This window comes from Borostomias antarcticus (assembly GCF_949987555.1).
Source record: "Borostomias antarcticus genome assembly, chromosome: 18".
NCBI classification, from domain to species: Eukaryota; Metazoa; Chordata; class Actinopteri; order Stomiiformes; family Stomiidae; genus Borostomias; species Borostomias antarcticus.
Window position 1 is genome coordinate 16,663,227 of NC_140251.1, and position 22,229 is coordinate 16,685,455.

General features: G+C 44.2%; 1 protein-coding gene across 1 annotated transcript in view; it reads left to right on the plus strand.

Annotated features, from left to right (window-relative positions):
* Positions 1 to 15,364: 15,364 nt before the first annotated feature.
* The window catches only part of LOC311320946 (anoctamin-1-like), a gene marked incomplete at its 5' end in the record, with an annotated part of 51,940 nt that continues 45,075 nt past the window's right edge, over positions 15,365 to 22,229 (plus strand). Inside the window, 2 exons of the mRNA XM_084452813.1 lie at positions 15,365 to 15,472; positions 19,254 to 19,610. Coding sequence (XP_084308939.1) covers positions 15,365 to 15,472; positions 19,254 to 19,610 — 465 coding nt within the window. The remainder of the gene's footprint in view (positions 15,473 to 19,253; positions 19,611 to 22,229) is intronic.

Consider the following 22,229-nt stretch of genomic DNA (forward strand, 5'->3'; position numbering starts at 1 on the left):
AATCAGATTGTTGAGACATAAAACTTCAGCCGTTGTTTTTGAGATGTTTCACCTATCTGTATCCTTAGTTTACAAATTGCTGATCGTCCAACATGATGATCCCACGCCACAAGTTCAGACGGCAGATGTTTTTGATTCTCTAAAAAAAGAACTAATTAGTCATTTATTTATAGCCTCCTGGGCTTCCCAGGCCATGAATTAAAGACTTTTGGAAAACAACCAGAAGGGAAAGAGGTCAATACTTCTTTATGCTTAAGTCTGCTGACTCACCACCCTGGCGGCCATTTCACAAGTTTTTCAGGCAGAATTGGATGAGTAACAGAATGTTTTGAGCAAGCCTGTATATTACAGGTAAAGGATGAGTGTTTGGAATACTTTTATCCTGATTCCTCATGCCTGAGACACACAATAAAACTTCATATAAAGTGTTCAACATCGAAGATGCTGCAGCACAAAACTTTTTTTTTCTTTTTTTTTTTTTACTGTAACACACGTAGCCAGCCCATTTAGCTATGTATTTATAAAATCAAAATAGTCCATTCTCTTACAACTCTTAAGCTCATTTCTATTCTGAGCTGTGTATCCTGCGTGGGCTCCAGTGAGGTGTTGTTGACAGGAGGCAGCAGGAAGTGGTTGTGTGGGCCAGGCCGGGCCAGCGGGTCCCCTGGGGCCGGCGCTCTGCATGTGGAGGGACGGGGACGAAGAGAGAAACACAGAGCAGGATGGGAAACCATGGCCCCTTCCCACGATGTCATCCCTTTCTCCCAGTACATGCAGCCTATAGATTTCTCCTCTTGCAGATGCTGGAGCAGCTCTGAGGGACTGGCAAGTTACTGAGTGAAAGTATTTAAAGGGTTTGTCTCTCTCACTTTCTACTTTCTTCATCTGTGAAGGACTGAACGAAGGCCTGAAGGAGCATGGCAAGTCAATGGCATTTTTAGATACAAAACACACTGTATTTCTATTGCATCTATGATATTCAAAAATAATAATTTGTATCATGATGTTATGTGTATGCAATACAATATTACCAACATTCCAACTGCCGCTGGGATTTGAACCCACAACACTCACAGCTGCCCTCCCACTCCTGGCTATGGCTGAGCGTAAGTGTTCTTTTGAGATCTATTTAATGCATAATGACATGACTGTCAAATGAACCAGGCCTTCATTACCATACACAATTGGATAGAGTGGCCATTAATTAGATGTTAGTAAGGCATGGCCTTTATGATTAGATATAATTTGATCTAATACTGGAAGTGCCTAGAGGAGTGGATCCGCTCTCAGTCCATTTGAAGTGTTCTATAAGGATTGATGACTTAACGGACATTGGGGTGGCTTGGCAGTCCTGATCTTATGACTTTAGTTGGTTGCATGTCTGTCTGTCTATCTAGTTTAAAGCTTGCATCCAGTTTAAAACTCTGGTACTAGCCTACAGAGCAATGAAAGGAACAGCTCACTCCAGGCCATGGTCAAACCCTAGACCTCCTCCCAATCACTACGCTCTGCTACCTCAGGGCGATTGGCTGCCCTGTCACTCCGAGGCCCCTGCGGTCGATCAACATGGTCACAGCTCTTCTCTGTCCTGGCCCCGCAGTGGTGGAATGAACTGCCCACTGACGTCAGGATAACAGAGTCACTGCCCATCTTTCGCTGCAGGCTCAAAACTCAACTCTTCAAGAAATACTACCACAATCCTCCCTCTTAAGCACCTATTGTATTTATATTTTGCTAATCTTGCACTTTGGCTTTAGCACTAGATTATGCTCTTAGTCATTTGTTTAGAGGGGAGATGCACTTGTAAGTTCTGATGAGTAAATGCAATCATAGTAAGTCACTTTGGATAAAAGTGTCTAATAAATGACTGCATTTTAATGTTATTTGTATACCGTTTACCTGCTTATGCAAAAAGTTAATCACATTATTCAGTTGGCATTTAATGTGCAGTGTTTGGCAAATTATAATTGCAAACATACCCTGTGATGTCACTCTCCTGTTTGACCAGGAACAACCACCTTATAAGTATCCCTCAAGCATAAGTAGAACCCTAATAGAACCGCCCGAGTGGGGGAGTGGGCCAATGTCAGAAGCTGAGTCAATCCTGTTAACGGATGACATTTGGACCTGATAACTTTTGAAAAGAAAAAGTATTGATTTTTCATATTTTTTAACATTTAATCAGAAAAGAATACTGTATGTCTGTTTGTACATACAGTATTCTTTTCACTTGGGGCGGCTGTAGTGTAGCTCAGTTGGTAGAGCGGGTTGTCCAATGATCGAAGGGTCAGTGGTTCGAATCCCAGCTCCGACTGTCCACATGTCAAAGTGTCCTTGAGCTAGACACCTAATCCCAATGAGCAGGTTAGCACCTTGCGTGGCAGCTACCGCCATTGCTGTGTGAATGGGTGAATGAGAGGCCATTGTAAAGCGCTTTGAGTGCTGCTAAGGTGGAAAAGCGCTATATAAGTGCAGTCCACTTACCATTCACCATTTTTGGTTTCGCCCCTTGTTGTGCCTTCATTCTAATAAACATTTTTGTCAAAACTGTTGAAGCTGCCTCGAGCCTGTGATTGGGTCCTACCTGTACCTCCATGTTATATGCACCTAGATGTGACTTAACTTTTTTTGCAAGGAAGTCTGGCTTCCAGGCTACCATTTACATGTAGCCCTGGTGATTGCTTAAGTCATAGTTTGAAACCATCTATGGCTTCTCACGTGGCAAGTAGCTCAAAAAGATAATGACTGCCATTGGTGTAAGATAGGTTCATTTAAATAAGCTATTAGCCTTATGCACATTTTTGTCCTTATAATATAATTACAGGGGGGGGGGTTCTTTGTTAGAACACACGTTGACACATTGCACACACATGGCACACAACACACACACGCACGCACACAATTCTCAGGTGACGCCGGTGGAAATTGTCCAGTGCATTTATCCCATCCCAGCTGTCCTTCTTCCAGGGGCAGCCAAGAGCAGGAGGCAGCCATCGTTCATGGTTCCAGGGACCAAGTCCAAGTGCTCAGTTCAGGTCTTAGTCAGGGAACGGACTGTAGAGCATCTGTTCTTCTGCATGTTTTTTATATTAGGTTCTTTGGGAGGAAACCTTTGTGAACACGGGGAGAACATGCAAACTCGCCCAGAGAGACTTACTGTGCCACTGTGCCACATGTGAGCGATTTTGGGGTTCAGTGTCTTGAGTGTCTTGCTCAAGGGCACTTCGGCGCACTCCGGAAGCTAGGATCGAACCGGGGACCTTGCGATCCCCAGCCAGCCTCATGCGATTCCGTAGCCCAGTTTTACTTTGTATTTTCAAATGTGTTCGTTTGTCACCCTCTAGTAGTTGGAAAATGTTTAGTGCAGCTAAATGAACTTTGAAAGAAGCGTCTTTCTATTGGAGGAATTCTCTCCCTTGTCGTTTCGCGCACAATTAACCATCACCAGGCAATCACGATAGATATGGCACAGCCGTCACTATTCACAGCTGTCACTAATTTATGGGCCGGCTCTACAACAAGCTAATTTGCTAGAACCAATCACTTCCGCTTATCAATCTCACACGCTCTTTCTCGAATCTAACCCCCAATAGCAGGCTTATCAGCAGGCTTTAATCGTGCATATATATAGTTTGGTTGTGTTTGTTCGGCATTCGTTGGGTGTCGCGGTCCGTTAGGCTCGCTCCGCGTAGGGCGGCCTTTCGTCTGGCGGCTGCGGAGGCTGCGGCGGATCCGCGGGGGGGGTGGGGACGTCGAGGGGGGTGGGGACGTCGAGGGGGGCCCTCCTGTCCCTCCTTCTGCGTCGACGGGGATCCACCTCGGCGGTTCCGCGGCTGGCGTCTCCCTCGCGTGCTCTGGGGTTTTGGACTTTACTCTGGACTCCATTGCCGTGAAGGCTTCGCTCCCGGCCGGGAGGCTACGGCGCCTCCGGGAGCAGACGGGCTGTGACAACGTCACGCGGGTCTGCCCCTACTTTACCTGAGTGCGCTTCCCTTACCACTGGACATCCTCCACTCTAATTCTGTCCGTGGGGGTAGCATGTTTTCCCGGTAGCCTACTCTAGCGTCGTTGGAGGCTGTTCCATTATTGGCGATATGCCATCTAATCCATGTTCCGGCGATTCTGATCTGTGTTCCAATGGCGATTGCTCCTATAAGCCTGGGTTAGCCTGGCTTACCCCTATAAATCCGAGTAAGCTTAATTGTGCGCCGCCTTTCTGAGAATGAAGGCACGGAATTCGACTTAAAGATCGTTTTCGACTAATATGCATCTCATATTGTGTTTATCGCTAAATAATTTAATCCGGTTTAGTGTTTTGGTAGTGCTCCGTCGGCCCTAGTCCCCATGGAAATTCAGTACGCGTTACGGTCCGTTGACACCATGGATGTATTAGAACGTCAGGTTAATAGGATGGACCGTCGACACCGGTCTGCTAGCTCGTCGCTTACTTGGTTAATGACACAGGCCAACTTTTGCCTGTACTGTAGGCTAGTTCCATGCTTTTAGCAAACAATCTGCTATATAAATTATCATGAAATGTGGTTACTTTAGGAAATCGTTGGAAAAGATCTAGAGGGTTAGTGGGTCAATGTTGAATAACTTGGCTAACATTACCTAATGTTACATTTCCTTATATTAACATCAACTATATTGGATTTTAAATTTCTTCTACAGGCCTCCGAATTACCCCAAAGTTCTCGGTGAGTCAAATGTCTTATAATTTGCCGTAAATAAGGTCCAGGTTGTCGAAAAAGAGCATTCTCCTTTAAGTTAAAATTGAAATGCATCTGAAACCTCCAAACATAACGTTTGCATTAACTAAGGTTATTCCGTTAGCATTACCATAGCTACCTAGCCTATATACAGTATCAATATAGTTGATAATAGACAGACTTAACTGTATCCAACTGCATGGCCTCTGATTTATTACAAATTGTAAACACATCTTCTTTCAGGTGTGTTCCCGCAAACCCTGAAAACTGCAGTCATCAAGCCACTCTTAAAAAAAGAATGATCTAGACACCTCACAAATGAACAATTATAGGCCCATATCGAACCTCCCATTTCTAAGCAAAATAATTGAAAAGGTTGTTTTCCAACTGAATAACTTCCTGGCACTAAGTAATGGCTTTGATGTTGTCATAGAAATTATAGTTTCATCACCTACTTTTGTAATTCACCACCTCCCTCAACCTTTCACATAGCTGTGCTAACCTAATTCATGACAGGATGACCTCCAGGAGGTCCACACCTAGAAATCTGTCTACTCCAGAATAACCATCCTTTGCCCCTTTGTCCCTCTTAGAAACTATCGCCTTTTCTCATGTCACGTGTCTGTATTTTCGACCGCTGTTGATGACGCCTGCCATTTAAAATGACGTACAATGGGTTAGCCAATCACATCCCGGAGTGCCATACCTGTGTTTTGCTTGAATATAAGGCAGCGTAAGACCAGGGGGCGGAACTTCTTGGGATACCACTCGTGCGTTGTCCGGAAGTCCTTGCGCTCGTATGTTTTCTAAATAAACCAAACTTAACCTGTTTGAGTGAATCTTTGTAAATTCTTCTTGATTAGATCAGTTAAAATCCATCACAATGTCTTCCAGTCAGGATTTCGACCACAGCACTGACTGCTCTAATTAAGGTATTTATTGACATCCATTTAAACACAGATAATGGCAAAATCTCAGTCTTAGTACTACTGCATCTCAGCGCTGCGTTCGACACGGTAGACCACAACATTAGTATGGCCGACTGGAAAATTGTCTGGGAATTTCTGGTACAGTGTTAGTTTGAATGCTACTTAAAGGACAGGGACTATTGTCTCTATAGGCAATTACAAATCTGAGCTGACAAAAATGACCTGTGGAGTTCCCCAAGGCTCCATCCTGGGGCCTATTCTGTTCAACATTTACATGCTCCCACTAACTCATTATGGAAAACAACAAAATATGTTACCATAGCTATGCAGATGACACAAATTTATATAACCATATCACCAGGAGACTATAATCCCATACAAGCACTGAGTAAGTGCATTCAACAAATCAATGATTGGATGTGCCAGAACTTTCTCCAACTAAACAAAATAAAACTGAAGTAATTGTCTTTGGAGCCAAAGAAGAATGATTAAAAGTCAGTGCTCAACTTCAATCAGTAATGCTAAAAACCACAAATGAAGCCAGAAATCTTGGTGTAGTCATGGACTCGGACCTGAATTTCAACAGCCACATTAAGTGGTTATTACAATTACAGAGTCAGCCTACTATCACCTGAAGAATATATCAAGGATCAAAGGATTTTTGTCCCAGAAGGATTTGGAAAAACTTGTCCATGCATTTATCTTCAGTAGACTCGACTACTGTAACACCGTGTATACAGGTCTCTAAAAAATCGATCAGACAGCTGCAGCTGATTCAGAACGCTGCTGCTCGAGTCCTCACTAAGACTACGTGGAGCATATCACACCAGTTCTAAGGTCTTTACACTGGTTTCCTGTCTGTCAAAGAATTGACTTTAAAATACTGCTGTTGGTTTACAAAGTACTGAATGGTCTATGGCCAAAATATATTTCTGATCTGCTCATATGCTATGAACCATCCAGACCCCTCAGGTCATCTGGCACAGGTCTGCTTTCTGTCCCCAGAGTTAAAACAAAACATGGAGAAGCAGCGTTCAGTTTTTATTCCCCACATATCTGGAACAAACTTCCAGAAAACTGCAGGTCTGCTGCAACTCTTGGTTCTTTTAAAACAAGCCTGAAGACTTTTCTTTTTGCCGCTGCTTTCTAAGAGGAGTTATGTTTATCTGTATACTGCACTGTAACTTTTATTCCTGTATTCTATTTGTCCTGCTTTTTGTTTTAAATGTCTATAATGTCTTGCTTTTTGTTTTAATGCTTTTAATTTGTCCTGCTTTTTGTTTTAAATGTCTATAATGTCTTGCTTTTTGTTTTAATGCTTTTAATGTCTCATGTAAAGCACCTTGAATTGCCCTGTGGCTGAAATGTGCTATATAAATAAACTTGCCTTGCCTTAATACTCATCTCTTTTATCAAACTTTATGCTAGGAAAGAAATCTGGGTGTGATTCGGCGCATGTGCTCATCCAGGCTGTTGTCATCTCCCGCCTGGACTCCTGCAACTCCCTACTTGCTGACATCCTGCGGCGTTGGCCATCAGACTCCTGGAGAAAGCTGCTGCTCACCTTGTGTTCAATGGCCCCATGCTCTTCCACACAACTTCCCTACTCCATTCTCTGCACTGGCTCCCTGTAGCAGCTCCCATCCAGTTTAGGACTCTGTGGTAGCCTACAGGGCAAATGAACAGCTCCCTCCTACCTCCAGGCTGTGGTCAAGCTCTGCTGCCTTGGGGTGATTGGTTCCCCAGTTGCTCCAAGCCCCCCTACGGCAGATTGTCGCGGCCATGGCTCTTTTCTGTCCTGGCCCCACAGTGGTGGAATGCACTGTCCACTGACGTCAGAACAGAGCCAATAATACACACTGTTCATAGTGAACCTAGTTATTATTGATTAACTTGGACTGTTTCCTCTCTCCTTGTCAGTCATTAAATATGTCCAGTGTTTCACAATACTTATGTATAACATTTTCATTATTTTGTCTCAGACCATTTCTGAAACAATCATCGGTGTCGGTATCCATTTCCCTTCAATGTTATTGCTTGCCCATTTGTAACCATTTAACTAGAGTTAAATAATTTCACATCTATAGTATTTTCTATTGGTGATTTTTTTTACAAGGTATAGGCTGCTTCTCCACTTTCTCATAATGTTGGTATGAAATGGCAGTCAAACTATGCAATGATGTTCCACACTGTTTCCACCCAAATTCCCAACAAATGTGGCCACCACACTGTTCAGGACATTCAAAGTTCTTGCTCTCAGAGATCGGTAAAAGAAAGGGACATGGTTCCTCCATAATGTGCTAAGGCTCTGCTTAGATAAAAGGCTTGGTCATCAGAAAATATCCCAAAGACAAAGTGATCACAAAACGACAATTAAAAACTAACTGACCAACTTGACATGCAAGAAAACTGTCATGTCTTTGTACTGTCCTGTCCTGCTCCCTGTCCTGTGTCTACAATAGCGTATGCCTTAACCCTAGTCAAATTTGTAGTATGTGTGAACCATATACAGTACATGGCAGTAAACAGATCTTGAGTCATACAAACTGGAGGATGCTTGACTCATACAAACTACTTTAACTCAATTTCAATAAACTCCAAAATATGGCAGACAGAAGAGCTGAACCGACTAGGTACATCACTGGATGATCTTACAGAGAACCAAGGGAAATTGACTGGTATTAATGCTAAGGGTAATGAGGGATGAGGTGCAGCTGGGCAGGGTGGAGACAGGTGGCAGGTGATGCAGGAGATGGGAAGGTGAGTAGGCAACCAAGCATGAACTGGAACCGGACCACTGGCTCCCCTTGACTGTCCAACCCATCCATCAGTGCCAGCAGAGTGGACACGATAGAGCCAGAGAGAGAGAGAGACAAATGCAACGCAAGGTTAGTTTAGTTCCAATCGCCCATGAGCAACATCAATCAAGTACGCAGCCAAGCTGAAGAACCGAGTTACACCGGAGGCGGAGCGAGGCGGTGGCTCCGTGACAGACAGGCCTCACCTGTGTATCTGGTCCTGTCTGCTGGAGCGTACTGGGGCCAGCCGGCCTATCTTGTGGAAGATGAAGGAGGGTCTCATTAGGTTGGCCTGGAGAGAGACAAACAAACAGCCATCACAAGCTCTCAGTCAACACTAAGGATGACGGTTGGGTGTCCTGTCCAATAATTATACCCCCCTCCCCCAACCGCCACAGTTGCCCCATTGGCTAAACTGGTCAAAGCGAAGGCAGAGCTTATTATGTGTTCTGATTCACCAACCCACTTGGTAAGGCAGTGGGGACATGACAATCACTAACAAGTAAACAATTGCTTCGTCAGACTAGTTGCCCTGACGGACATGAAGCTCCCCTCCCCAGACACACTGACTGCTCACCGGGCTCTGCTAGTCCACCCCTCAGCAATCAAGTCCAGCCGAGGGTGATCAGAGACCCTCTGTCATCGGCCACAGTTCAGGTGCCCCCCATTAGTCTTTCATTAGTGACACTGCAGGTTCACAGCCTGGGTAGATTCACCTACTGCTCACCTCTTGGCCACAGTACTGTAGATTATATGATCACAGACGTTGACCCTTCCTCTCTCAGCTCATTCACTGTTAAACTGTCAAAAATTAGCTATACAAAACAGTGATATATGGACCTCACATTTTAAAGCACTACCATACTGTTCAAATTAATGCAAACACAGAGCAATCTCAAATTCACGAGAAACTAACCAAATTGGAACTAGTTATAACAAATAATCAGAATTCATTAGACTCCCCAATTATTGAAGAGGAACTCCTTAAGAAATTGCAGGCCCTCAAATCTAAAAAGGCTTGTGGACCTGATGGCATCCTGAATGAGTGGAGGTTATTTTCCTGAGATCTGGAATCATGGAACCATAACCCCAATCTACAAAAACAGAGACAAATTCGACCCTAATAATTACAGAGGCATATGTGTGGGGAAGGTCTTCTGTAGTATTATGAATGCCAGACTTCTGAACTTCCTTACAAAGCACAATGTCTTGAGCAAAAGCCAAATTGGATTCATAACAAAACAATGGACAACTGATCATATTTACACCCTACATACCCTAATTGATAAACATAAAATAAAAACCAAAATTTACACCTGTTTGACTTCCAAAAAGCTTTTGATTCTATTTGGCATGTTGGACTGTTCTACAAAATTCTTGAGAGTGGTGTAGGGGGTAAAGCATATGATATTATTAAATCAATGTATTCTGGCAATATGTGAAGCGTAAAAATTGGCAAAAAAAGAACAACATTTTTTACCCAAGGATGAGGCGTTCGTCAGGGCTGCAATCCCAGCCCTGAACTCTTCAATATCTACATTAATGAACTGGCTACTGTCCTAGAAAAGTCCACTGTCCCTGGTGTACGTCTCCACAATCAGGAGGTGAAGTGCCTACTCTTTGCAGATGACCTGGTTCTGCTGTCCCCCACTGCGCATGGCCTACAGTAGAGCCTGGACCTGCTAGAGCATTACTGTCACACCTGGGCCCTGACGGTAAACCCTCAAAAGACCAAAATAAGGATATTCCAAAAAAGGTCCAGATCTCAGGACATTCTACAAAAGTTCTCAATCGGTACAAACATGTTGAATATTGCACACACAACACCTATCTTGGAATAAAACTAAGTTCAACTGGACACTTTAAAGGAGTAGTAAAGGGAAAATGCATGTTTAGCCCTGGTTTAAGGTTACTTATGATCATATACAATGGTTCAGATCAAAATGTTGACAAAACTAGCACTTTTGAGAAAGTCTGATAATTGCTCTCCACCGTCTTGGTCATACAATGGATGTGGATGGGCACCTTGAAAAATCATTCAAAAAACATGCTAAACTCTCAATTTCAAAGACAAGAAAGACAAAGACAAGCTCCGAAGTAGTCCTGTACCTCCACCACTGTGTGTGTGTGTGTGTGGGGGGGGTCGTTTACTAGACGGAGTGGGGTTCATACAATCAATCAATCAATCAATCAATCAAAGCTTTATTTGTATAGCGCAATTCATACCCAGAGGCAACACAATGCGCTTTACAGAGAACAAGGGAGGTGGGCATACGACCCACTCTCTACATATTCCAGAGGGAAAAAAAAAAACAGTAATCACCCGGGGGCCAGATAAGTGAGCTGTAAAAATTCTTCCCTGACACCTCTCAACAAGGCGATCGAGCAAGCTCCTGGAGTATGTTTGTCTACCGGCTAACAACATTTATAAAATAAATATACAATAGGGGGCGAGCTCATGTAAACCCGAGTCCTGTTCAGGCCTACATCTGAAGGTTCCTGGTGCATAAATCCTAATAAGGCCCGATCAAACTCACTCGTAGCCTAGCCCCATGCCTGGTGAAGTGACACCAAGAGTTGGGGCCCGCCTGGATGCTTGGCCAGATCCTTCGCGCTCCAGCTGTCAGTGTAGGCTATGTGGAAGGTCCCTCACTACGCAGGTAATACTAGCCTGATAATGTTTAGGTAAGTTAGGTTTTTGAACCCTATCCGTTGTTAGGTTTGTATTTGTATTCAGCAAATGCACATGTGGGCCAAATTTATGATAATCAATTCAGGAGGTTAAAGAACGAGCCATCAGGATAATCTGATCTGACTGCAGCTCAAATGTAGACCTATGCTTTTTTATTTTATATAGTGCCAAAAATCGTCTCGCGTACTATATGCGCGCTCGCATTTTATGTCACCTCCAAATGTCACGTTCCCACCAAAAAAAACGCCCTTGGAAGGGATATCATCTTTACACAAGTCATTAGAAAAAGGGGACGAGACATCGGCGAGAGAGAAAGTACAGTAGTGACTGAACCTACATAGAGGGTCTCCCTCCTCTCCCTCGACACTCTCTTGCGCTCATAGTGAGAGGAGAGGCTGCTGCCCCGATGGATGGATCTAAATCACCTGTGAACTACCGCAGCATTCTGGACATCTTTAGAACATCTCACTCCTTCAGGTAAAAGTGTTGATACTTATCCGTGGTTTAGCCTATGATTTACTAGGCTATATAATTGGGAGATTTGGACACAACAACATTGTTTACTAACCTTACAGACGCAGATAAACATTAATAGGCTAAGCATCATTTCGTTGAAGTGCACAACCGCGAAGAAACAACTTTGCATAGGCTAGGCTATGTTTCCGCCCGTATTGTCGTTAAAGTGACAATATAGGCTGTCTCTCGTTAAGTGTTTTTTAAATTGTATGTTAGCCTACAAGAGAGTGCGTATTTGGATACAAATAGTTGGGTAGGCTAATTAGTTCGTCCGGAGTTGTCTTGCGTTTCCTACGTTAAAGGCAATTAGCCTACTGTAAGTCGCTTTGGACAAAAGCGTCAGCTAAATGACTGTAGCCTAATGTAGCCTAATGTTATTGAAGGTTGGTTAATTGCTGTATTGTAGCCTACCTGCTGAGGATTTGCACTCAATCGGCAAGATGATAGAGGCGCAGGTGCAGATCCTGCATATAGCATAACCTCCAACGCATAGGCTTCACATAAAACTGTAGCCCCATGCCACTCGATGTGTGAAGAGAGATGCTTTGGGAACAACCTATGCTAAATAAAGGACAGTGCCAGTGGATGGAAACATCTCGGGCACATTGTGGCCGCGGGTAAAGCAATTCTTGGCATAGCCGGGTAAGATGGCCAGCCAAAACGTCCCCAACACCTTTCTAATGTTTCAACATGATTTAGCGATAGTCAGAGGGAAGCCCATTCCAACTCAAGGGTGTCGGGTTGCTTGACCCAGGCTTCACAGCGAGAGTTGTTGCGGAGTTTCCCCTGCTGCGGAAACTTTCACCTGTTTTTGTCACTCAGGTCAGTGTGTGTGTGTGTGTGTGTGTGTGTGTGTGTGTGTGTGTGTGTGCGCGCGTGTGTGTGTATGCGGGCGTCCTAGCCTACTGTGTATAGGCTAAGCTTTGAGAAGGTCAGTATAAGCCTATACCCTGTATGTGAAATGTTTGTGTAATCGTCAGTCATGTTTAGACTAATGCTCATGGGGTAAATTGACTTGAATGGCACAACCCCCAAAGTTTAGGCTGTAGCCTAAGACATTTTTATCCAACAATAAGAAAGGTGGGCTACACCCTGTTTACTTTAAGTTCACTTCAGTCAAGTTCAAGTTCAGCCAAATGCTCTTGAGGTAGCCTATTTATATTGGCAAAAACCTGTCAAAACACACGTTATTGTAGATTGTGTCCACCTGAGGGCTCCCTGAAATGTCACTACTTTGGCAGCAGGCAATACCTTGGCAGCTATAATGTAACAGGTCTCTCCTATATCACACGGTAAATTATAATGTTGTAGGCTCTTAACATTGTATTATTATTGAGTTGTTACACTGTTATACCATTTCTCATTGATGGTAGCCTACCTGTAGGCTATGTATCTGGTCCCCTCTGTTAGGACTAAATGCTGAACTCTTGATCATTTCTACAAGTAGGTTTATATCAGTAGATTAACTGGGTTGATTGTTCAAACCAACCCTTGTCTGCTGCTTGCCAAGCACAAACGTCTACTGTACCATTAGATTAAGAGGTCATCCTTGTGGTCCAATGGGGGAAATGTGGGCTTCAAATATCAGACAGAACTACCTAATCAAAAGAGCCTGCTTCCAAACCCCCTCAGCTATGCAAGCTTAGAGTCTCGTTATTGACTGTTGATCAACAGTGTTGTTTGTTTTCCCCAAGGGAGAGGTCACTGCTAGTGGCCACTGTATTTCACTCTCGCCACCCTTCCCCTTGATTTTCTAGTGTGACAGGTTGTGACCAGGAATAGGGACAGTTTTCAGGACGCAGACATAGAAAACATGATTCATCAACCACTTGACAAAAACATGATTTTTATTACTGTAAATTGAATGTCATATCATGATTTGTTATTGAATTTAATTTGACAAAGACAGTACTGTCATAGAAATAGCATGGATACACTGTATTTATGCATTATACAAGCAATTATTTTGAACTATCCAGATAAAATGATGGAAACGTTTTTGTGAAAATGTTTGCTTTAAAGCTGGTTTAGACACACGGCCATTATCAAACAAATATTTCACTTATGGGCTATTTGGGTTGACTATGTCAACATTTCCTCCCAAGGAAGTACTGTATTTTAAGTAATTTAACACCACTGTGGTTGTCTTTCGTGATATGGCAGTCTTAACCCCTTGCTGGTTGCCACATGGTCAACCTGATATTAATTGTTAGAACATGTCCAAATTCCACCGAGACACAATGCTAATATTAGAACTAAGGAAGTTGTTTTTTTTCTGTTCCTCTTTTTTTTTTCAACCATCGATTCCCACGGAGACTCCCTCTAATCCATGGGTCTGCTTATTTAAACTGCCAAACACACAACTGGACAGAAGCCCAATGGTTTAAAGCTAACAGGGAATTTCAAGCTGCACAGAAGTGAGCCCCAAGTCACACAGATAGGAGGACTTGATAGGGTCCAGCTGCTCGGTCCAGTAGCTTATGTTAGATGCACGCACTTCTCCCGCTCCTTCGAGTGGAGGAAGAGCACCATCCGGGTGAGGGTCAACACAGTCCAAAGAGCATTTCACATAGCGTACTGCAGTAGGGCTGAAAAATAAATAAAGGTCTCTCCGTTGTGGACTCGTCTCAGATGTCACCCCGGCCGGCGTGGAGATCAAGAAGAACCGTTAGACAAATAGAGATTTTGCTTGTTTTGGGAGCTCTCGTCACTGATGATAATGGACAAACAAACACTCTTTTCAAGCATTTGTTATTAGATTATGGCGCACTGTTTACATTACAGAGGAAGGGGACTGAAAAGCCTTGCCAAGGTGATGATGGGTCATAAGAATTTGTTCATGCGTGAGTTCTGCATCATTTGCCATGCTGTACCAGATCCTATGCTCCATAGCCTACAGTGCATCAGTTCCTGTCAGTATTACATAATGCCCAATATAACTTTGACACGTGGTCCTGAATTACCGGTAGATAGACACATACCCAAAGGTGTCCTCTCTTGCACAGTCACACTTCTGGCCATAAGTTCAGCATATTGTCTAAAACTAGTAGGCAAAATATAATGTCCTAGGGAGGGTCCCCCTCAGTGGACCTTGAGTGGAAATAAAGACTTGAAATGAAACAATTTCCCAATGCGGAAAAGGCATTATGAATCTTGATACCAAGGCTCAGCTAAGGGTGATGGGGATAAACTTTCACATTTCCGCATGCGATGTTCCAGTCTGCTCCATAGGGGGGGGCATTGCAGACATAATGGGGTTTAGAGACACTCTGGTCTTTCCTCATACAGGATCCATATAGCCAGGTATAACAGTTGATTTACTCACGTCAGCTATTGTGATCCCAGGACGTCTGAAACGGGAAGCTCTCACTAGAGGGTGTCCTCTTAGATACCCTCAACCTAACTCATTTGGCCAATAGGCGAGAGGAGCACAATGGATAAGATATTGGTATTCCTTGCCATTGCCAACACCCATCTTATGTACAGTATGAGCTTTCTTTGGTGGTAAGGCTTATTAACCATCTGCCTCTTTACAGTATGTAGTGATAATAACTTTGATCCTTGGTCCTCGACGCGTGTAACAGGTGTGTGGCAGTCTGTTTTACCCTAGTCATTATTGCCTCTCCACAGATAAATCCTCACCCGCAACCCCGCCCCCCCCCCAACCCCCTTGGGACCCTTGCACCAGCCGCAGGTTGGCCAACATTTTCCCCCGCCATGAAGAAGACTGAGATGCCCACCCGCATCCCTGGCAAGGAGAAAGAGGTGGATATCATCAATATCAAGGGTATTGAGGACATAGGATATGTCCAGCACGATCCCATAGTAAGTCATTTTATTCAGCAGTTACACAGTATGGTAGCAGCATGGCAAGCATGTGGTTCCTGGAAGGGACAAGCATGGTGGAAGTCCTGTTGACAGTGGAAAGCACCCCACAGAGACTAATTGGTGTGTGTGTGTGTACAGTTTGTGAGAGTGTGCGCGCGTCTGTGTGTGTTTGTCTCTTATTGGTGACCTTTTTATTAAGTCCATTTAATCTGTCAATGTGTGAGTGTGTGTCTCTGTCCTTCTCTCTCTCTCTCTCTTTCTCTCTCTCTCTCTCTCACACACACACACACATGACAAGTGAAACAATTTTCCCCGCTACTTAGCACAAAGACAGGAGTTTACACTAATCTGATATGACCTCTAATAGCAGCTACTGAATGCACTGGGTATTCTTGGTTTGATATACTAGGCAGTTCTATTCAAGTATGGAACTGCATGTCACTCTGGCTGGGATTTGATCCCCACATGTAAATGCCTGTGCTCACACCTGGACCAGTTAGCCTTTTTGGTTTTTAACCTTTACTTAATATGCAGAATACTTTAATTGAGAAATATCTCTTGTTCAACGGCTACCATGAGGTTAGCTAAGTGAATTTGCAGGTTTTTCATGTCAGAGAGCAAAGTTCACCGCCCATTCCGATCACAGTGCAGTGGATGGTGCATATGGACTCATGACGAGTCCTCTGACTGTGCTGTACCAGTCAGCCTTGGGGGGTGAGAGGGTGAAAGGACCACATCCTTATGTTCCCTGTGAGAAGTGAACTCTGCTCCAGCTTCCTGCTCCAAGCAGACTGACACATGTTTTCCTTAGGGGCCGCACTGCAGAACACAAGAGCCTGTCTTTGTTTAGTTTGTGAGCTGTCTTTTTTAACTCCTATTAAGCTAAAAATAAATCCTACCCCGGATGTGTATTTTTTGTGTTGTGTAATGTCACAGGTTCACAGTCAGTTCACATACAGAAATGTATATTTTGTTGTTCTGGTCGACATACTGTAAACTTTTTGCATAGCTATAACTGAGCAAACACAAGCTGAGTTGGCGATATGCAGCCGCTTTTCTTCAGTAGTCAACGCGTTGCAATTATCAGTTACTGACATGCATGTGGCCAAAATTCTACATTTGACGACAGCGCCAGTATCACATGCTGTGGTATTCTGGGTGCTGTAAATGCGTCTGTCAACGTACCGTGATCTGGCGATGATGTGTAAACATTCTTTGATGTGTGCCGTATTCCAGTGACATGTTGTCGTGTTAATCCCCCCCCACCACATCGTGTCCATCACTCACATCTCACTTCCACATCCTAAGTGGCGCTGCTGAGATGAGATGTTCTCTGGCTGAAGACCCTCTCCAGGAATGTTTGTGTTGCTGGGCCAGTGTTTACATTTCCAAGTCGTGTAATGTGTCTCGACCCCTCACCTCTGTACGATTAGCGGACCCTTGAAGAAAGACGCAAAAAAATCTGTTATTGCTTTAATTTGTAATTACTGTAGAGATCGGAGAGGGCACCTTGAAGGAGGTGGGAGCAAGGCTTTGTATTTTTGTCTAATATTAGCTCTTGGCTTCTCACACGATGTCTCAAGTAACAAGACAATCTCGCAGGCTGACTTTGGGCTTAGTCAACCCTCTTGGACACAAGGAGAGAGGGAGAGAGGGAGAGAGGTTGTGAGAAGACGGAGTGAGAGAGACAGGCAGAGAGAGTGAGTTCTGTCCAATAGCGTTAGTCTTGTGCGGTGTTTGCCTAGTGATGGGAAGATGGCAGGAGAAACGGAACGGATCTCAGGGAGTCCTCTGCCTCAGGGTTCGGACAGCAAGCCCCTGCATTACCTCAGGGATGTGGTCTTTCATGGCAAATTTCAAGTGAGTGGAATGACGGAGATTGTGTGCGTGCGTGCGTGCGTGTGCATGTGTGTGTGTGTGTGTGTGTGTATTTGCATCCCTTGTTAAGGCTGTAGTTTAGGCCCCAAGAGACTAAACACTGCCTGAAGGGACTAAACACTGCCTGAAGGGAAACTGCCCCTCACTGTTTAGAGTGTATTGTAGGGAAGATACACTAACTGTGGGAGTTACCTCAATTTGTTAGTCTTTTAATAGCCTTTTAATAGGCTAAAAGGTGTGCACATAAGTCATATGTGTTAAATCGCTTTTAAAATCGTTTTGTATAATCATGTTGAATGTATCAACACAATAGTCACATGCTATCATTTTGTTTCTGTGATTGTTCATATTAAAACCTGGATTGACAGATTGTGTTGTAGGTTAGTAACAGCATGTTCAAGTCTACTTCTATCTGTTAAACATGTTCTTTCTTATTTGATCAGTTTACATACTGTATGTCTGAGAGACCCGTGCAGCTAGACACAAGCCTGGCTGTCAGTACTGGATGAAATGTAAACTCTAACGTCCTCTAAACTAAAGCATACAAGCTCCTTATCCTGTTCCTCCCTGAGTCCAGTCCAAAGCGATGAGTGGGCCTTGAACTCTGAGAAAGGTCCCAGACCCAAATGTGGAACGTTCTTTTCTCTTGAATCACAACTGTTGTCTTTCCAGCCCCATGAGTACAGTATGTGAGTCTTATGAAAGGCGGTGTGCAGTGCATGTTAAAGCCTCTTTAACACTACCCTTTTGGGGTCTTGAACCTTTCACCTGGCGGATAACTCAGACACCCAGGTTTCACACTGCCATTAGTCCTTAATGGAGATCATGGTCTTGGGCAAGGAGGAGTGCATCTGAGATTTCCTTCACTCAATCTGGAACTGTCGAATTGGGTCAAAGTGATTGTGTTGAGTGTATGTGGGGCAGTCCATTTAGGCTGCATATTGCGTTTAAAAATAGAAAATCAGTAGGGTCACTGCTTTCATAATAGACTGCAGGAATATTAGACAATATTATTCTAACTGATAATGTGGTTCTACCATTCAAAATATGTTGATATGATTTAGGGGCTGGGCAGCATTATGGGTAGAAGACCAATATAGGCCGATAAAGACCACAGTCCGTCAGTTTTGCTGTTGAATATACAGTTTAAAAATGTCAAACATACTATGCACATACACCCCCCAATAAATAGAGACAAATACACACACACACAAACACACACTCAATGGGAATAGGCTTTTGTCGGCCACAATTTTATGCAGACCAGTACAAGTGTATCAGACTTAGTGTTTCTGTGCCAGAGTGATCAAAACCATTTCAGGTGAAGCCAGCTTGATCTTGCTATGCCCTGACTCTCTGACTGCACGGCAAAGACGTAGCCAGTGTAACCAGGTCAGATATACAGATACACCCATCATAAACTAGCTTACAATTCATGACCTTCATAGAGAAACTGTCTAATCAAAGCTTCTGAGACTGAGAGTGGCAATTTCTGAGAGCAATTTTTAAAACTAATGCAGAATAAACATTTGTCAGAACATAATCCAACTGCACTGACACATTGCTGGCTATCACGTTGTAGTCCAGCATTATAACATATAGAGGGGCTGTGAAATTGTACTAAAAGTATTATTCTGAATCTTCTCCAGTCCGATTGCCTTCTAATGGCCTCTTAGTGGTCCCCTCTTAAGGCACCAGTCTGCCAGCGTCAGTAGCCCCATGCAAGGGGACTGGACCACAGTCCTACCTTCATCGCCTCTAACTACCTCACTGGTCCCTCTCACCCCTGCGTAAGCCGCGCCCCGCACACACACACATACACACACATAAACACACACACACACACATGCACGTAGAGCCCCCAGCCTCTCTCATGCCCGTCCCTCCCCTCTCTGCCCAGCTCCTGAACTGTCTCACACCAGAGGAGAACACACGATGCCAGCAGGGCCTCTACTTCCAGGATGGGGAGAGGAGGGTGGACTACATCCTCACCTACCACGTCAAAAAGCCCAGCAGCTCCCGCTCCAACCGACAGTCGTCCCGCTTCACAGACAATGCCTTCACGCGCAGCCTGCGTCGGGGCCGGGGGCCGGCGTCCTCCACCTTGCCGAACGCCGCGGCCCAGGGAGGAGGTGACCCGGAGGTGGCGTCCCAGGACCTGAACACGGACTACCACGAGGACGACAAGCGCTTCCACCGCGACGAGTTCGAAGGCAACCTGAGGGACATGGGCCTGGAGCTGGAGAAGGACGAGGACGTGAGTTGGCTACTGCCCTTGACTGATATACCTGTTACTCTCTTTCTTTCTCTATCTGTCGCTCTCTTTTTCTCTCGTTATTTCTCTGTATCATTGTCTTTTCCCCTATTCGTCCATATTTCTTACTCTCTCTCTCTCTCGCTCCCTCTGTTTTTTGACACATCCAATACACCCAGACCCGGTCAGTAGAGCCAGCTAGTCCAGGGGGGGTCTGGTGTTAGCGTTAGCGTTAGCTTGTCATAGCTGAGGGAGAGAGAGCATACATTCCACCAACACTCCGCAGCGCCTCCGTCTTTGTTCCGTGTCGGGGGTGGTTGGATCAGGGGTATTTTTGTCTTTGAGCTGAGGTCAGCCGGTTTGCCTGGAGCCCCTAACGTGAAAAAGTACACAAAAGACACATTGTGGTTTGGCACTGCACCAGCTGAAACCGGCCTATAGTGAGTTTGCAGGGGGGTGGGGTAACCTTTTAACCTGGCCACTGGCACCAGTGTGTGTGCTCGGCTGAAACATCACAGAAATCCTTCATTGATTTTGGCGATGAACAGGTTATTCTTCTCATGCGTTCACAACTGGAATGTTTCCTTGAAGAGCTTTGAGTCATCTAAACTACTTAACTTATTAAGCATGTTATTTATTTTGTCATTCTCCATTCCCAACCCCCTCAGTAGCAAAAGATTCATCATGAGTATTATGTAAAAACCCAGGCACCTGTCATCCTATTGCGTTGTTGATGCCCTAATGGCGAGAGAGAGAGGGAGCGAAAGAGAGAGAGAGAGAGAGAGAGAGACATAACCCTAACCCATCCAAGAGCTCAAACTGCTGAGGGTGGTAAGAAGAGAACTGCCAGGGGGGATCTCTTTACCCAGGCAGGCACGGAGGGAGGGAGGCCTCTTCGGGGATGGCCCTGTTTGGAGGATCGACCTCACCCAGGCCTCAGGCCGAGGCTGGCATATGGGTAGAATTAGAACACACAGAACAGACTGAAGACCTCAGGCCATGGGAAACTGGCTGTCCTCAAAATAAAATAAAAATGGCCGACATTGAATTACAGTGCACAGCTGACATGGAAATCGTCATTGACTTGAATGAGCATTGGAAATGAATATACATGTACACGTACGTACATAATGTCTTCTCTGAATTCTATTTCTGCGAGCAGCTGGAAGATCACTCTGAAAACCTTCACACGAGCAACACAAGAACACATGCGCACGCACGCACACACACACACACAAACACACACACACAGCAACAGCAGCAGCAGCATCAGAATAGAGCACAGTTGAGGTCCTGTTCATCTCTGCATGTTTCAGCAAGTGTGAAATAGGGATGTTAATAGTTATTCGACTATCGATTAATTGCCGATAAGAATTTACTCAAGTAAGACTTGGTTACTCGATTAATTGCTTGTTAATGGAACAGAACTCTCTTTTTTGGAACGAACGTTGTTAACGGGAGTTGCGTGAAATGTAATCATGATTTAAGGTCTGACTGCACATGAGGACGCCCCGCCATGTAGTGGAGGCTAATTGGGATGCCGGGAAATTTCAACGACACAGCGGAAGAAGACAAAAAATGAAGCGAGCAAAGTGCAGTCCGGCACGGGACGTTCTTATCAATTAATCGACTATTGTTTGTTAAGGTTAACAGTTATCAATTAATGAAATTCCTTGAAATTTGCAACCCTAGTGTGAAAAGGTGTGTTTTATTGTGATCACTATAATCCATTCAGACTGACATCCTGGTCATCATAGTTTAATTGGGCCTCATTCACCAATATCTTCCCAAGTTCTGTTCTTCATTTTCTTCCTAAGAACGTTTCTAAAGAAAGCTCCCGTCTGATTCACGACCGCTGGATGAGTTCTCACCTACCTTCTCATAATGATGAGGTCCTATTCATCTCTGCAATCTCTAATTAGCATAGGTAAACTCCCCGACAACCCCATATAAGGACATGCAACTACAGGGTTGTGCGCAGATGTCACTTCTCAGAATGAATACCGGTCATCCGTGCCCTGGACGCGCCATCTTTTCAGACTCCACCTGTCATATTTAGCAGCATTAGTAAAAAGCATGGGATGATACTAGCCTACTCGTTGAGTGAACACTGTGTCCGGAGAAGGGCACACAATTGGACCCGGCGCATCGGGGACGGGAAAGACAGCACTCGCGCTTTGTAAAATAATGAAAACCATTATAAGATATTTCATACAAACAGATATTATAGTATTGCAATCCTATAATGCTATACAACTAGATTTGAAATAAACGCAATCACAAATCATTTTAAATGAACATGTCTTTCACACGAATAGTCTGTAACCTTGAGACTGCTCTTCTGTGTTTGTAGATTCTGTTCTTAGTTCCCACATGTGAGAACATTGATGAATGCCAAAATCTTCTTGGAAATGGTATAAGTGGAGTTTAAGAAGAAATGCTACCTAAGAAATTCTTAACTTCGTTTGTGAATGAGGCCCATTGTCTTTATGAAAGTAACTAGCTTAGCTAGCTAGCTAACTTCATGATGAGCGTATGGGGAATATAAAATGAGCTAACGTTAGCTACTAGCTAATAATCCACAAACTTTGTGACCATTCGAACATTCAATAGCTAATTAAC